Source organism: Pterocles gutturalis, unplaced genomic scaffold (assembly GCF_000699245.1).
Source record: "Pterocles gutturalis isolate BGI_N339 unplaced genomic scaffold, ASM69924v1 scaffold8217, whole genome shotgun sequence".
NCBI classification, from domain to species: Eukaryota; Metazoa; Chordata; class Aves; order Pterocliformes; family Pteroclidae; genus Pterocles; species Pterocles gutturalis.
Window position 1 is genome coordinate 33,092 of NW_010112805.1, and position 17,878 is coordinate 50,969.

The 17,878-nt window shown below is 48.6% G+C and overlaps 1 protein-coding gene across 1 annotated transcript in view; it reads right to left on the reverse strand.

The window, feature by feature from the left end:
• Positions 1-17,878, reverse strand: part of PAPPA2 (pappalysin 2) — a gene marked incomplete at its 5' end in the record, with an annotated part of 83,551 nt that overhangs the window by 32,639 nt on the left and 33,034 nt on the right. Inside the window, 5 exons of the mRNA XM_010074206.1 lie at positions 9,668-9,887; positions 10,130-10,265; positions 14,780-14,973; positions 15,232-15,323; positions 16,969-17,097. Coding sequence (XP_010072508.1) covers positions 9,668-9,887; positions 10,130-10,265; positions 14,780-14,973; positions 15,232-15,323; positions 16,969-17,097 — 771 coding nt within the window. The remainder of the gene's footprint in view (positions 1-9,667; positions 9,888-10,129; positions 10,266-14,779; positions 14,974-15,231; positions 15,324-16,968; positions 17,098-17,878) is intronic.

A 17,878-nucleotide genomic window follows, 5' to 3' on the forward strand; every position in this document is an offset into this window, starting at 1 on the left:
GACAGACAGTAGACAGCAAGAGACCTGCACTTTGCAAGGGCAACAAAGCCCAGACAGTAACACTGGGTGTTTCTCCTTCCTGATAACTTTTGAATCCACACCTCAACTTCAGTCAGCCTTAGTGCAGAATAAGACAAGATTTGCAGTGACAAATAGGAAGAAAAGATGAAGAGGTGTTTTTAAAGCCTCTGCTGATAGAAGGGCAACAGGTACATCAAACCCTGTATTAGACATCAGAGAATCCACAGAGGAGTCTCCAACTGCATGGAAAGGTTTAGATGGAGAAGGAACCTCTGCAGACACTACAGAACCATCCATGAGATGTTCTTTAAACTACAACAGTCCCCCCAGACCTGGCAGCAGAGCTGCCCGAGCTCCATGTCCACTTGTAGTGGAAGGGAGTTGACCGTGCTGCACCTGCCCCCTCCACCCCACTCTGGCCCCCTTTTCATTCTGCTTTGGTGGTCTTCAGCAGCTCTGCCCTTCCCAAAGGCTCCTGCAGCATTTCAAGCCTGTACACTTTGATGCCATGCTCTTTGGGATCAAGACCATCTCAACACACACCTGTCCAGCTCTAGAGACTCCGCTATGGCCACCAAGGCAATATACAGCTAGAAGGAGGAATTATCCTCCCCTCTGCACCACCTCAAGTTGCAAGAGGTCCTGGCAAAGCTTGCAACATGTCACCCATCCCTGGGAGATGAACAGCACCCTCCTCACTGCAGCAGCTTCCCAGCTGTTTGGTACTGATTGATTAAGCTTCACAAATTGTCCCGCAAAGAAGAGGAGTGCCGGGCAGAGGGCTGTGGTCTCCATCAGTGAAATGCAGCCGGTGGATTAATTAGCTGGGATGGAATGGGGCCAAGACCTGGGGTTGTCACAACAGCTCCCACAGCAAAATGCCCTGCTGATGTGGTGGTCAGGCTTTATCTGCGTGGTATCAGTGCAAAAACCAACAGCAGCCCTCCTGAAGCTGGGGAAGAGGACCTGCAGCTTCAGGTGGTAACTGGGGAGAGAAGGGAGGGAAGTGCACCCCAATGCCCCCTACCTCTGCTCCCCGCTTTGCACGGGGCTGCCGACAGTCCTTGTGCACTGCATTTCACCCAGGGGAGGCACGGGCAGCCTTGTGCCTCTTGCATTTGCTCAACCTCCCCAGCCAAGGATGCACAGCTAGAAATCCCACAAATGACACACGCACACAAAAAAAAGAAAAAAACCAATGCTGACATGGACATTAAGGGAACGCGATGTGCTGTTGACTCTGGACAAGCCCACTGAGCCAAAGACATGGTGGAAACCTGCAGGACACAGCCCTGAAAGAGCCGGTGGGCACGGGAGGGGACCACAAAGGAGAACAAGAAGAAAGGGGCTGTTTTTTCAATGCAGACCTGTTTATGAAGTGAGAAATGGTTTCAGGGCAGCTGCTGCAAATTCTTTCACTAGCTTATATTTCCATTTGCTTCCTTTTTAAAGAATTTGTTTTATGAGCACAGCGTTTGTCAGGTCATTAGCTTCTGAGGGCATCTGGTACCAATTGTAGCCCTCTCCCCTCCCCTCCCACAGCCACCTTCTCTGGGCGGTTGCTTTGCTCCCTGCCTGTGCCCCAGCGCACGCACGCTCCTGTCCCCAACTCCTCCTCCCCATGACGGAGCCGCTCTCATAAGCCTTCTCGTATGCATATCCCTGCACATGCACACATGAAAAGGGATGAGCTTCTCCTCTTCCCAGCCTTTCTCTTGCCTCCCATCCCCTTCCTCACCAGTCACAGGCACGCAGGGAGCTGCAGCTGGTCCACAGCATCCCTCCTACCACAGCGCTTGGTGCTGCATCAACACACTGCAGCAAGAAAATCTAAACCACACATTGGGAAGCAGGGCTGGGAGATGAGCAGTGGGTTCACCAAGAGGTTCTAAGCTATGGGGCATCTGGGTGGACACACTGGGACCCTAAGACACCTAACTTCATCTGCTCATAATCATAGACTCACAGAATGGTTTGGGCTGGAAGGGACCTTAAAGGCCATGGTGTTCCAACCCCCTGCCATGGGCAGGGACACCTCCCACCAGCCCAGGTTGCTCAAAGCCTCATCCAGCCTGGCCCTGAACCCCTCCAGGGATGGGGCATCCACAGCTTCTCTGAGCAACCTGATCTAAATCTCCCCCTCTTTCAGCTTAAAGCTGTTACCCCTCATCCTATCACTCCACCCTAATCAGGAGTCCCTCCCCATCTCTCCTGTAGCCCCCTTTCAGCACTGTCAGGCTACTCTAAGGTCCCCCCAGAGTCTTCTCTTCTCCAGGCTGAACAACCCCAACTCTCTCAGCCTGTCCTCATACTAGAGGGACTCCGTGATGTTGTGTTGAGTTATGGAGCGTGCGCTCAGTGCGGCACTGTCTGGAGGCGGGGTGGTGGCACCCTCTGGACACATCCAGCCAGGTCAAGTGCTTGGCTGGACCAGCTCTGCTGGAGCTGGTGGAGTGATCGTACATCATCTGGGGCAGCGTCGGCGGTGGGGACAACGCTGTTGTTAAATAACAAGTAACGAAGCACTGATCCCTTTCAGCACTACTGGGAACATTTTGATTTTCCAACAGTTTGGAAATATAACTGGCAATGCTGGCATAAAGTAGGTCAAGAGATCACTAAGTTTCTTACTACATTATTATATCTGCAAAATGTTGTATAGATTAGTTATACATAAGGGATTGTTAATTATAAGTCATAATATACAAATCTTTCTTTTTATATACACCATAACTATATACTCATGCACACATACTACACGTGCATATAGATATCTTTTAGAAATAATTATCTTTCTCTTTGCCCCAACAGATGACTAACCTATTGCCATTCTCTGTGACTAACAATGCCTATATCATACTAGGTTTTTTCTGGGAAATTTCTGAGACCTATCAACTCAAGTTCTGAGCAGCTGTTCTCATCCTACATGTAGCTTTGAAGTCTGGTGCTGCTATTCCAAACCTGAAGAGGGGATCTCGCCACTGAAAGCCATCTGATTTTCTCAAATATATCAGCAAGCTTAAAAATATATATATAATCTCTACCTATAGACTTTGCCTTGGTCGCTTCCTCTATTATTCTCAGCATCATTATGGCTATCACTGCAATACTCTGTGCCAAAACACCCTTGAGCCTGATGCCATACAAGTGCAAGGGGAAGGAAAAAAGAAAAGAAAGCCATGTGGCCTGGCCCCACCATGATCCACATGCCTTACCAGGGTTCGGGTAATGCAGCGGAATAAATCATTGCTCCCAGCCGCTGGAACCCCCTAACAAAGGCTGGATGAGGAAATGGTGTAGTTAGCCCAGTTCTGATCTCAGCATGAAGGAGCTCTTTCTCCTTTTGATGATAAATGAAATTCCTATATTGCAGCTGCAACCTGCTGACATTTGGCCATTTCTGATTCAGGCCACATAAGGGACAAGCCAATTTTTTTTTTTTTCCTGCATGAAAGATCCAAAAGAAACTTCCATTTTTATCTCAGCATCTCCTGAAGCACAAACTAATGATTTGTCAACAACATTTTTATAAAATACCAAGGTTTTTCTTCTAACTTACTCCATGTCAGCACCAGCCTGCATGATTTTCTGGGCTCATGAAGCTCCATAACTCACACATTAAAGAAAGTTTAAGATCTGGAAATTTGTGAAATGCTGCCTAGCGATGGGCCTAACTGCTCTGGAATGATAAGAGCTTTGTTCTGAAATGGGACCAATTCTATAAACTACAGCAAAACTTATCCTTTAGGATGCTTCATCTTTCAAGAAAGAAAGCAGGAGGAAACTGCCAGTCATGAAGCACATTGAGCCAGTGGTGACAATGCTGGTGGGGAGACATCATTTTGTGGTGACAAAACCCAAATTCTGTAAAGCTGAAATTTTGCATTTTTACAGAAATTATTTAATGGAATCCAGAAAATACTGATGGATTTACCCAACTAAAGGTAAGCCAAGCCAAATACAGTGCAGCTGCCTCAAGTATAATAAATCATCCATAACTTGCTGTAGTATCTACCCAAGCTTTCAACCCAAAGATTTCTGCTAAAACAGCCCTTATCATCAAGCTCCAACTCTAACAGAGGAAAATTATTATAAGAAGTTCACCTCATGGTGCAAATTTGTGGGGGAGAGGGGGCTATTGGGGATGTTGATGGAAAGGTAAAGCTTTCAGCCAAATCTCCTGAAGTTAAAAGCAGTCACTGCATGTACTCTGGTGGAGTCTGGATTGTAGCACTGAACATCAGTGAGATAAAAGATGTTTACCCCAATGTGGTCTAGCAGAAGAAAATAGCTAGGAAATGAGAAAAGGTGTTTTGGAAATACTTGGGAATTTCTCCCTTCAGGCATGTTTCTTGTCAAGGGGAAAGGTCTCACTTTTCCAGTAAATCTGATGGCAACCATCCTTGCGGGAGCAGGCTACATGTACAGACCCAACGGTGGTGATGCTTCTTGATTACGATCTTCATTGAGGTTGCCACCTCAAGAAAAGATGTTTGCTTCTGTACGTGACTCCCAAAGAAACTTGGCAAAAAAAATAACAACCCTGTGAGTCATCTGCTGTCATCTCACAGACAGAGAAAAGGCACCAGTAATATGTCGAACATCCCCGTTGGCCTCTCTGTAGCCATAGTGGCAGCGGCACAAAAAGAAGCAAGAGCAGATCAAGCTTAATTCATTTCAAGACAGTTTCTTTCCTTTTTTTTTTTTTTTTTTGGTTGCTTGAGATTTATAGAAGCACAGAAAGTGAGGCTGGAGGGGATGTTGGTTTTGGTCTAGCCAGCTTCCCAACCTCAGGCAGGACAGACCATATCTTCATCGGTCTGAGAGGAGCTGGCCTGACTCCTTTCTGAAGGCAGATGGCCCATCTGCCCATCGTGAGACCAGCATGGGGGGAGAATTTATCTACTGGTTTCCTCCAGAGTGCATGCTCAGCTATCCCAGAGACCACCTTTATCCACATCTGATGCCCATGGCAATACACTGTACCTCATTTCTGCCACCTACATTGTCCAGGGGAATTAATTTCTAATCCACATCCACCACTGAGAAGCATGTAGAAACAGCAGTGGGATTTCAAAAGGGAGCGGGCAGCAGAAGCCATAGCTGGAATGCAAGACTTCACTATAAGGTTTAATAAGCAAAAAGCAGTTGTGACGGAGAGGAGATAGTGAGAAGATCTGATCACTCTGTACAGACACATACAGACAGAAAAGAAATCTGATGGCAGGAAGCATTTAGATCTTTCTGACAAGGATGGAGCAAAAGCAACAACTTTCATCTTGAAATCAGAGGCAACTTCTCAGCAGAGAGGGTTACTGGATAGAAGAATAGCTCAGCAGGTGAGATGGTGGACTCTTCACCTCCTGCAGCCTGTAACATGAGATAAGAGAGCTTCTGAAGCACACATTTAATCCAGTTTCTGTGGAAAATGCCAGTTCCTGGGTGTGACATTGGGGAAGGCAAGGCAGAATGGGGGCAGGCTGGCTGCACATCCAGGGCTCTGCAGGCAAGCCTTGGGGTCTCCCAGCAGTTGTTCCCTTCTACACTGGACACAGGAAGGACAGAAGGCTTTGAGTGATTCACGTAGCATCCCTACTGGTAAGAGAAGAAGGAATCAAGGTCAAGCTTCAGGGTTTCACCAGGAGCTGTGCTGGAGTCAGGAGGAAAATGTGCCTTTGCTCCACACAACTGCTCCGTGTTGTAAGGCACCTTCCCTTGACGTATCCAGGGGTTGGCCATGCTTGGAGAAAGTTTATCAGACTAGGCGGCCCTTTCCATGAGGTGACATCAAGCGCCCTCTTTCTAAGCTATTGAGCTGCTGCATTTGACTCGGGATAAAATTGGTCGAAAACATTTGTGTTGGGAAATATTTTCTAGGAGAGACTAGCTAGTCTCTGGGAAAGGCAGAAGATGCCTTGAGCATCCTAAAAAATCCCACAATACAAAGCATTAAATTCAAGAAGTTGACTGGGCTGCAGAGAGCCAATGGAATGGGGTGGCCCATGACAATGGTTCCTGCACCTCCAAGGGTTTCCCTTGTCGCCTTAAAGCTCAACAAAGCCACCAGTTAAAGCAAATGATCAAGTCCTACAGCAGAGCCTTGGCCACTGCTGCCCATCAGCCAGTCAAGGACCCAGAAGAGATGCTCCAGAGGTCAGTGGGCTTTGCTGCTGAAGGAGAAGCACCTTGAGAGGTCCCAATTGCAGAGCCAAAGGCTGAGGTGAGCCCATGCCCTAGGAAAAGTGGCAATCAGGATCCCAAGGTGGGTTCTGCAGAGGTTTTTTTTCCCCCACTGTGCATGCAAAAAAGAGCCTGAGCAGACATAGGCTGGAAGGACAGAGTGGGGATGGAGGTACATCTTGACCTGAGCATGTCTCAGCCCATTGGGGGTGACCTTAGGATCCCCAACATAAGAGTCCATCCTCTTTGTGCATGGTCCCTGACCATGGGGCACCCTAGGCCAAAGGGAAGGAAAGGAAACTCCACCATCACTACCCAGGGTCCCCACAAATTTTCACACCAGCGCAGAGGCAGTTCAGGCACCCTGTATAAATTTGGTGCCTGGAAGAAAGAAAACAAACCAAACAAAACCTGCTTGGGAAATGGCCCTCTTCTCTTGAGTAAAGCTCAGCAATTGAAAATATGTAAACAACACCCTCCTCCATCTGATTTTCTCTCCCCGACACCTACTTCCATATAAAAGGAATCCAAACCAGACTCCCCTCAATGCATTAAACCCATTTTTGGGGGAGCAGAGGAGGGCACTTGCACACGAAATGAAAACACAACGCAGATTGCATTTTGTATCACCTTTCCTGTTAACTTCGCCAAGGCATTTCCCAGCATATGCTAACATAAAGTAAAACACACTAAAAATAAAACCAAGCTAAAAATAAACATAACAGAGGAAATGAACAATGTTCCCCTGGTTCAGTATATAGCCTGTACCAAGGAAAACAAGAGGGACTGCAGCACAGTTTTAAAATACAAAGAAAAGTATGAAAGCTGGAGAGTTCGAGTTTCCTGGGTGGAAATTCGTAAGAAGTCTGATATCTGCTTGACCTCATAAGGTTGTGATTAGGTACAGAAAGCAAAGAAGAGCCCTGAGCTGCTGGCAGAGACAGCAGAGAGGGGTTCCTGGGGCTGGTGGCAAGGTGCAAGGGAGGGACACCATGCTGCTTTGGTCTGCAAGTGGTCTTCCAACCTTCAGTGGCTCAGGCAGGTTTGAAAGCAGAAGGCAACTCTTCTTTCAAAACAAGGATGTACTTTTCTAGCATCAAATGTTCACTGCATCCCAACCTGGAGATGGCTGCAGTTCATCAGCCAAAACATGATCTCTTTGTTTTCCCCAGCCTGCAAAACCCTTTGAGATCCTTCAGGATGAAAGATGCTACAGCAATACCAAGCCGTCATATATTTATTATTTTGGCAACGAGCATTTCTAGACTGAAGTCAGGAAACCTCGTTTCTTTTTTGTGTTTGTTACTGTCCCTTTCTTGGGTTATTTTAGGAAAGCACTCACATGCACGTACTGTGGATATGAGGCTGGGTGCGTGCGAACAGTCAATTCAATTCTTTACAGGAATAACACAGATCTTCTGTGATCTTTTACAGTTGAAAGTCTCCAAACCTCTCAAGATTTTATATTCTTGGATTTTTACAGGGGATTTTTTTCCCCAGACCCCATCTGCCTTAAATGAAATGGATTATTAGCCCTTAAAAAATAAAAATACTGCTGTTTTGGAGATATATTTGGAAAATAGATTTTTAAAATATAATAAGGGGAAGATACTCGGATGTTTGACTTACAGAGGCAGATCCTTTACTATTAGCGAGACTACTGGAAACTGGAATCCTAACCCCCCTCTAAATATTCAAGCCTTTTGTCCAGAAAAGCAATCCTATAAACAGCATTTCCTACTCTGAAAATTCTGGAGATCCGATTTACTCCGAGTGTTTGCTACGGGGCACATGCGTAACCTGCAATTTAGCATCCCACAGCTAAGCCAAGGCCACAGGGAGCCGCAGGATGGCCACAAGAGGAGGAGGAGAGGATGCAAGTATCCTGCTGGGTCCTGCTGTGCCCACGCAAAGGGGACAGCACACAGCTCTGTATGCTTTGGCGGTATGGGAGCTGGCTTGCGTTTCAGCTATAATGAGACTTTTAAGAGAAAACATCTCCTTTCCTCTCTCTCTGTCCCTATGTGAGCTTCTCCCCATCCATAGGCGATGCTCAGCCGCATCCGGTCAGTCTGTTCCTCCTTGCAGTCACTTCTAAGGCATGGGGGAGGGAAGCTCTCAAGCAATGAGAGTGTAAAATTACTTTAAAGGATGAGAAAATGTAATTGAAAAACCACATCAGTTGTCTGGGGTCTTAGAAGCATGTGTGTACATAGCTGTAACGGCTACCAGGAGGAAACGGACTGCATTTCAGGTGGACACTGATCCTTTAATGTAAGGCTGAGAATAATATTTATATGCTGACTTACTAAGATTTATGTTTCTGTATAAATCACACATGCACTTTGAAAAAAAAAAAAAGATAAAGTAAAAAGCAACTGCAGGATATTCATGACTTCCAGAACTCTACATAAATCAATTGTATCATGATCCCACAAGCTTTTAGACAAACACACACACACTCATTCGTTATCGGGGATGTTCATCCATCCGGAGCCATCAACAGAAGAAAAATGCCAGTAGCAGCGATGCAATGACCCTATCCCCAAAGCCCTTCACTCTTAACACCCCCACAGCTCCAGCAAAGTTTAGACCCATAATCGGTATTCCCAGTGATGTGGTTTGAGTAACTGGCTGAACCAGAGCCCTGGAGCGGCATGCGTGTGACTTCAGGGAGCTGAAAGCAAAGCCAGATTTGGCAGGTCTAGCTGTCATCAGCCCTGCTACTCTTCCAGGACAGAGCTGAGCGCCATCCTTTCATTCCTCCTTGGGCCCATGCCTCTGCTCAGCAAACTCGCTCTGCCTTGTTTATTTAGTCTGTTTTGGATGACAGTCCTTCCCCGTCCCTTTGCCAGCACGACCTGCTCGGAGAGCAGCGCCCGTTCTGCAAACGCTGCCTCTCGTTTGCTGCTTTAGGAAGACAGACAGACGCCCGCGAGCGCCGGACATCAATAAATCAAAGCACTGTGACAGTACTATTCTTGTTATCGCCGCGTTAACGGCGGGAGCAGCGCAAGACTTGGTGAGGAGCCTGGGATAGATGGGGAGCCAGCACAGAGAGGAGGAGAAGGAGGGGAGTTTCATCCCCACCTCCCGCAGCATGGGCAAGGCTGGAATAGATGGAAAGGGAGCTTGCAAAGCACAAGGTGAAGAAGCTAACGTTCCAGCTCCAGCAGCAACCCTCAGCAAAGGAAGCCTGGTTTTCCCACCAGCCAACAGTCCTTCAATGCAGTTCTGTGCAGATGCATGGGCCACACACAAAATCTATTTTTCTGCCTTCCCCTCACAGCAGGATAAGCAAAACAAGACTCATTGCAGTGGGTTTTCCAACAGCACCTCAAAAGCCACCTGAGAATAATCACGAAACGCTCGGCGAGTAGACACAAACCCCAGAACTGAAGCACAAAGCCCCAGAGGAGAGCGGTACCCTGGGTGTCTGTTGGGAAGCACCCCAAGGAGACCCTACCTGTAGCGCTGGTGGCCATGTCCCTCCTCGTGTCGCAGGAGGCAGGTGGTGGGGTCAGAGGAGCCAGGCTGAGCTGAGGTCCGCAAGGCCACGGCTGCAATGCCCACGAGCGGGGAGGAGAAGTTGAGCAGCACCGAAGCAGCCCAGTGGGGTGGGTCCTCCTGGCCGTGGGGGATGTTGATGACAAGGGGGTTGTGCTGGCACGACAGCTCGTACATCCCTGTGAGATGGGGCGAAGAAAGAAGCCAGTAGCTCAGCTTCAGGAATATTTTCTCTGCTTTTTGTTTACCTCTTATTCTCCACTACACATCCCAACAGACCAGCCTGGGAAGCAGAAGATGCTGCAACGGGGAATAGGAAACAACAGTACCCAACCCAGCGAGAGATCACAGCAATGGTGGGGGGTCCTGGTGTCCCTGCTGGGACAGCATAGTCTGGTGGCACAGTCCATACGTTGCTCACCCAAAGAGTGGTTTAGCCCGTCTACGTCGCTCAGCTGGACAGTGACCCTCGGCTTGCGCTGGCTGCTTGGGACGGTGCCGTCAGAGGCCAGGAAGACCAAGAGAGAGGTGGGCACTGCAGGTCTTTCAAAGCACACCTGGGCAATAGAGCAAGAGAGACTCTGAGAGCATACCTTTCTGATCCCACATATGCAAGAAGGAAACAAAGAAGGAGGGTGGTGAGAGAGCAGGAGCAGGGTTAGGGGGTCAGAGATTGTGGATGTGCAGGGCAGCAAATGGACGGGAAGAGAGAGGGGAGGGAAGGGAGGGTGCAGGAACACAGTCCTTTCCCTCCTAATCCCCCTTCTCCCTTTCACTCGTCTTCCCTACTTGTATCAGTCCTACCTTACTATAAATTTATGGCATCTTCCCAGCTTCCACTTTTGCTGCTCTTAAAATTGAGCAACACCAGACCGAGACCTGGATAACCCCTTTTCTGCCCTCCCTTCACCAGGCTCTGACTCCCAGCCCACGTGATGCCAGCCAGGCAAGTGAGGCACCCAGAGAGCACAGCCCTGCCACCGAAATATTTCCATTGAAAAAAAAAAAAAAAGAATGGCCCCAGTACCCAGAGTGACTGCAAACTGCCCATCAGCCAAAGTGTGTAAAGATTTGTGGGAAGAAGCCCTCCCTGCTAGGAGAGCCGGCAGCTCCCCACTTGTCTACAGCCCCGAAGGCTACAGGAGGCAGCTGGGAAACTTGCAGCATCAGTCATGGCAGGACAGATGTTCTTTGGAAGTAAGAAGATAGAAATGTTTTTCTCCCCCACCCTGGTACCCCCCACCCAGTGCTGAGATGTGTTTTGATCAAGATCCACCCTATGGAGTGTTTTTGTTGAACGTCGGCATGGAGGGAGCCCAGAAATTCAAGGCGAAGGTGTATTTCGGAGGAGGACAAGTCCAGGCTGGCCGGGCACAGCCCAAGGAGCAGACAGCAGGAGCAGAGGGGACAACCACCCGATTTGTGACGGCAGCCCAGCCTCGGGGTGGTGCGTGCCACACCAGGCATTGCTCATGCACGGGAGCAGGAGAAAATCTTGGGCTTCAGCCCAGGGCTTCCACCCTGCAGGGAGGTGCTCAGCAGCAAACGCCCCACAAGTGAGTCCTCGCTGCTGCCTACGCGCTGCCTTGGCCAGGGCTTGCTCTCCTGCAGGGCTGACCTGACTGTGAGGAGTGGACCAGGAGGTTCAAACATTTTTGTTCGGTACATCCCCACAACCCTAACCCAAACCCCTAACTCTTCCTTAGTGAGAAAAGTAGGGGTAGAAAAGAAAAGAGAAAGAAAAGCAAGAAGGGAGGAAAGGAAAGCAAGAAGAGAAGATGATGAAGGGCCAGCAGTGTTCAGTGCCACAGCTGGGGAGCCTGAAGGAGCCAAATGATTTTAACCCAGCCACTTGCTCCTCCAAGCGTGGTTCCTCAGGGGAGGAGAGCTGGTTGGAGAGGGCAAGTGAGGCTGTCCCTGGATTACACAGCAAAAGGCAGAGGGTTTAGTCTTCCCCTTCCTTCAGTGTATCTACTTGGAGGTGAAGGATACTAGCCCCAAGTTAGATCAACAGCAGCTGACTTGACTAAACATCCCAATTCTTTTTTTTCCTCTTTAATACATATTGCGTGCTTGGCCACAGCAGGCTATCTCCCTAATTCTTCTCCCTCCCTCTCCCCCTTTCTGTTTAATTTCCTGCATGTTCTACATCCTGACTTGCTTACAAGTGATTTTGATTTCTCTCCTCATCGTATGTGTTGGAAACAGAGAACAAAGCATGGCCAGAGATCTGCAATTCGTAACGATTCCCATCTGCAGACAGACCCGAGATGCACGGTAGTCACTTCGTTAGATGACAGAGACACATACACCTCTTGCCTCCAGCCCACTGACAGCATGACCCAGCCTTTCCCTTGATGACTGGTGACACCTCTTGAGAAACGCTGTTGGAAACGATTCCTACCACCCGATGAGTTCTGTGGTGCGGCTCTAGCCCAGGCGACACAGATGTGACAGCTTTAACATGGCCACGGGAGTTGGTGGCCATGAAACACCGTGCATACACATGGGTACGCATGTGCGTGAATGGCACCATTCCTGTCTGGGCAGGCGGGTGTGCTAGGCAAGTTGTCAACAAGAAGCTGTTTTTCCTAACCCAATATGTTACCAATCAGGCAAACTCTATTAAAAAAAATAAAAAAGGGTAAAAAAAAAAGAAAAATAAAAAGGGCATATTTATTACTAGTCCATAAATAATTTTATGGGCGGAAAATAATAGCACTCCTAGAGAGAGCACGGAGAACCAGTAATGAAAGTCTTTAATATAAACATCCATAGAGGAAGAGAACTGACCACAAGCTCCAATAAAACTGGAACACGCTTTAACCCCTGGTGAGAAGTGGAAAGCAAGCTTTCATCTAGGTAGGGCAGAGGGGGATATTGCTGCTTTCTCACTAGCAAAGGAAGAAAGGAGGCACATTTGTCATGGCCAGAGACTGAAGCCAGAAAGTAGGTTGTGAGCACACAGACAAGGAAGAAAGGGAAAAAAAAAAAAACCAAACAAAAAAAACCCCCCAAAAACCCCAAACACTGCAAGGAAGTTCTGTGGAGAGACACAGGACCTCAGAGGCAATAGCCATGTTTATTAAGTCAGGTTTGATGATTCACCAAGTCATCTGAGCATCTTGGGAAGAGGTCCTCTCTAGACAACCTAGAGCAAAGCAGGGCGAGGTGCCCCTCAAACTGCAGAGGACATAGCATGCCAGAGCCCGGATTTCCAGTAACACCAGACAACAGCCACAAAACCTCTAAACTCTGTCTGTGGTCAGAAAATCAACACTGTAAAAATCTCGTTGCCCTAACCCTCGGCTCTCTTCTGCCTGTGCAGACAGAGATGGGACCCTCCAGGTGCCCTCCAAAGGGCAGCCCCCCCGCCCCCACTGGGCTGCAGGACCAGCATCTTGGTCACAGAATTGTTTGCTTTGGGCTGGAGTCACCAGAAGCAGGAGGACCCACACGCCACAGCTGATTGCTGTGGGCTCAGGCACTCAGGATGTCTGAGCATATCCAGCGACCCTTGGTTGGTTTTCACAGCCATGGGGAACAAAGGCAACTAAGATTTTAAGCCCAGCTCATGCCCACCCTTTGCGGGTGTAACGGCACAGCTCGGCTGCAGGGAATAGTCAGGAGCAAGTTGTTTCTCAGCCTCAACACATTTCTGTGGGCTTCTGGTTTTGGGCACAGCCCTTCTCTTGGCAACCTGCCTCAGGATGGGTTTGCTGCTCACAGTGGGAATGGGGCATCTACAGAAGACCCAGCCACAGGCATCTGGGGTTTGCAAAGAGTTAGAAGGATGTGAAGTCCTAGCTGAGCTGTTTTTAAGACTGCTGTAGCTCCTACAGGACAGAAAAGGATGGGTCTTTGTCACCAAAGTGCTGGGGCAAAACCAAGCAAATCCTTCTGTGCCTGACCACACATCCTCGCTTACCTTGAGCCAAATTCCCTTGCTGCCCGAGGGCATCCTCTCATCTGGATCCTGAGTGTTATCTTGGCTGGGTATGCAGGGGAACCATGCAGCCAGGGAAAGGTCCTTTGGCACATCGTGAAGGTGGGATTTACATACCTGAAGAGAGATTTATTTCGACCCAGAAAGAAGCAATGAAAGTGAGAAAAAGAAACAGCACCTGCAAAACCTTAAGGAAGACTCAACAAACATTGAGAAGGTTCCCAAACTGGTTCCTAGCATGAAGACAATTAGGAGGTGGGTTCCTAAGCAGGAGTGACATCTCACCACCAGCACACATGCATGGCTGTTTGCCATTTTGAGGTGCTGTAAATATACTGTTTAAGCACCCCATGGTGTCTGGGGGGCTGAGTAAGAACTAATGAGCCAAGCAGTGAAACAGTAAGACCACAGCCTCCTGATTTTGGCAGGCCTGATGAGATCCAAAGCTGTGATTCATTTGTCTGGATACCAGTCTTTTGTGCCATTCGATGCCCTGTGGTATCCCAGACATCCCCATAGGCCTGGCAGACAAAACTGGGAAATACGTGTGTCATCCTAGAGGAGCAGACACCTGAGCCCAAACCAACTCATTAGACATGTACATCTGGGCAATTTAATCATGCTGTAGGTCTCAAGAAGATTGTTCCTTGTATAGGGTCAATGGAAACACATGTCTAAATATGACCTCTCCACATATTTCTTGCCTTTCTTCTACTTTCTGGGAAAGAACATACACACACGACGTTAACACTGATCAGGCGAAATCCCATCCTAGACCTCCAGGCCCTGCTCCAAAGCCCATTTGAAAGATGGGAATTCTCCCATCGATTTTTCCTTGGCTTCAGATCAGAGAGATTGAGAGCAGCACAGATGCTGATGTATGTGTGATTTCATCCTCTCAGGCTCTGACCTTTTAATGGTTTAGACTTATGGTATTTTTTTAAACCGACAGTGGGACTACTCATGCTCAAAGTTGTGCATTTAGCTGGTGGGACAGGGGTTGTTACTGTTTAGTAAACTGCATGGTCAGGGAAGGTGCTCCCTGCTTTGATGAAACACCTCTCCACCTCTTTACTTCTCTTTGCTAGAGAAGTCTTTTTTTTTTTTGGCCGTGCCTTCACTCACCTTCACCACAGGCTCTCCAGTGACCAAGGAAGCAGGGCAGGACTTCGCATCCTGATGGGAAGCATAGGCTTTCGCTGCCCACAGATCCACGTATCCATCAGGTGTGTAGGGACCACAGTCCAGGACACTGCTGGTCCTCTCGAATGGCTCACATACACCATCCCCATCATGCACATAGCACAGGCTTGGTTCCCCTGCAAGGAGACCAGGGATGACCCATTTACAAACCAGGCTGCGGGCACATGCATCTCCTTCTGTCCCAGGAGGCATGCTGGCTGTTTAACCCTGGGATTTCCCAACACAAGGGACTGACAAGCTCCATGGATCGCTCCAGCTGCAGATCCACACTTTGCTGCTGGGAGTTGCATCACCCCCTCCTCTGAGGAGTAGTGTGAATAATGTACAGTTTTGACTCCTGTCTCAAAAGGATGTATCAACCCATTTGGACTCACCAACACAGTTGAAGCCTTTTTCCTTTTTACACTTCCTGGAACAGCCATCTCCATCCAGCAAGTCCCCATCATCACACTCCTCCTCCAGGCTCCTAAGAGGACAACAGACAGATGTGTTAACACCACCCTTGACTCAATGCTCTCATGCTTCTGCCCAGTCATGAGTGAGGACCCCATATCATGGTTCTAGTTCCACAGAGGCAGGAAGAAAAGAACCACATGGGGAGTAAGGTAGAGGAGAATAAACACCATAGTTTGCCAGGGGATAAAAAGAGGTTGAAAACATAGCATATTGGAGAGGGCATGGCTGTACTTTCTTGTAAGACCTGAGTCAAGAACTATGGGAGAAAATGAAGCTATATACAACGGAGGAAGTAGAGAACCAGGCATCAGGAAGACTTGCTGCTGGAGAAGGCAAATGTTGGAGAGGGCAGGAGGTTCCGAGATGGGGCTGGTGTTTCAGTGGGAGCTGGAGAAGGGGAGGCAGGAGGTGGGAGAGGGAGAAGGTTAGCCCAAGAGGAGACAAAAATCAGCCCAGCTGACATGTGTGGCATTTCATGAGTTAAAAAAGTCCATGCAGTTTCCTTGAAAGATTCTGTCCCCATACTCCAGAAAATAGGCCCCATGGGAAAAGCTGGCAGAAGTGCCTCAATTCATACCTATTCCTTTGTGCACAGAGTTATGTATCCCAAAACACGAGGAGCAAAAGCCTTCAGATATAGATCTTGTGATGCTCACCCACTTCCACCCTCATCTAACATGGAAGATCCACTGTGTCCCATCTTCCCACCTTTTCCTTGCTGTTCCACACATGGTACAAAGGAAAAAGCTTCTACAGACAAAGCTTCCTGCATGGCCTTCCCCACGACAGCTCAGGAACAGGAAAGCCTACCAAAAATCTCAGCTACTATCTGCACATTTCTGCTCCTCTCACTTTTCTCTTGACTTTGACAATGGAGCATCATGTGGTCACTTGCTCTCTCTGGACCAAGGCTTCAGATAGCGTGAATTCACGCTAAAACCATTCCAGATTACACTACTTTATCAGCTAGCCCTGCTGTAAGCCTCTGCCTTGCTAGGTCTTGTGCCCTACCACAATCCCTCCTGCACTTGCTCCAATTGTCCACTTGGCTTGCACTGTTAAGAAAGCTGTTTTCAAAGGAAAGTGATTCTGAGTAAATTGGAAGCTGAAGTCTGAAAAAGCTAAAATATGGAAATTTGGCATATTTATCCCCAGATGGAGCAGGTAAACCCTTGGAATCTCTCAGTGTAGAGGTGGGACATCCCTCATGGTTTGGGGTCTCTAAGCAGAAACCAGACAGCTCTCTAAAGACCCCACTCTGTGGGATTGCACTTGCTGCAGAACCTTCTCCTGCAGACCCACCACCATGTGCCCTGTGCAAAAGGCTATACTGGCCAGTCCTAAACGCAAATCCCTTTGGGGTCAGGCTCCACAACAGTTTGCCAAGATGGTCCAGTATCTGAGCACTGCAGTCAAACGTGGAGGATGTTCAAGGTTGGACCCCTCATCCAGACCCTGCTTCTCGAAAAGACCATCTCCATCTCCTACACACATGGCATTTTACAAAACACAAGCTCTGCAGTCCAGGCTGCTGGAGGCATTCCATGCAGCATCTTCAGTCAAGTACCCATGGGTGGAGGACCAACCCAGTGCTTCCCTTTGGGAAACTTCCAGCTTAAAGAACCTCAGCTGGGAGTATGAGTTTCTTGACTTACGTGGTCACCTTCCCATCCCCACAGTAGGGTGCTCCGTGGATGTGGACAAGCGGTGGGGAGGCTTCTCCTGAGGTTGTCCCAGAGACTGCCTGCACCTGGTAGCGATACACCTGCCCAAGCGTGACGTCCCTGCAGGAACAGACAGGACTTGGAGAAAAAGCAGAAGGGAACAGCCCATACATCTGCAAGAGATTTGCTCACCACAGCTATAGAAATCATATGTTTGTGCCCAGGCAATATCACAGTTTGACATATGTTTTCATACTCTAAGCTGCCAGAGGCAGAGACTGTGGGAAGAGGGTCTCTGCCAGGTCATGCAGAGGGGCCTGCTGCTTATTTCCCTAGGGTCTGAGCTGGGGAGAGGCTGCATTAACTCGAACGGTCATTTTACTGGTTGTGTTGATGGGAAAAATGTTTCCGGGTTTAATAAGCTCCTTCTAGTCAGCCTGGGCTCATGGGCAAGGGTTGTGCTATGGTGGGTCTGCAACAAGCTTTCCCAGTGCTGAAGAGGGGATGCAGCACTCATGGCATTGAATTTGTGTCCTGGTTTCAGCTGGGACAGAGTTAGCCTTCTTCATAGGAGCTAGCATGAGGCTATTTTGGATTTGTGCTGAGGAGAAGCTGATCACACACTGATGGTTATAGTTGCTCCAAGACAGTCAAGGACTTTCCAGCTTCTCTGCTGTGCCAAGTGTCTGCAGGGGCAGGAGAAGCTGGGAGGGAGCACAGCCGCAGTGACTAGCCCAGAATTCAACCTCAGGTTTAGGACAGAGACCCAAACTGGCCAGTGGTGTATTCCACATCATGCATGTCGTGCCCAGTATAGAGATGAGGCTCTGTCTGGAAGTGCTCTCTCTCGCTTCAGGTTGTCTCTCTCTGGGTTGTCCCTCTCTCAGGATCATCTCGGTCT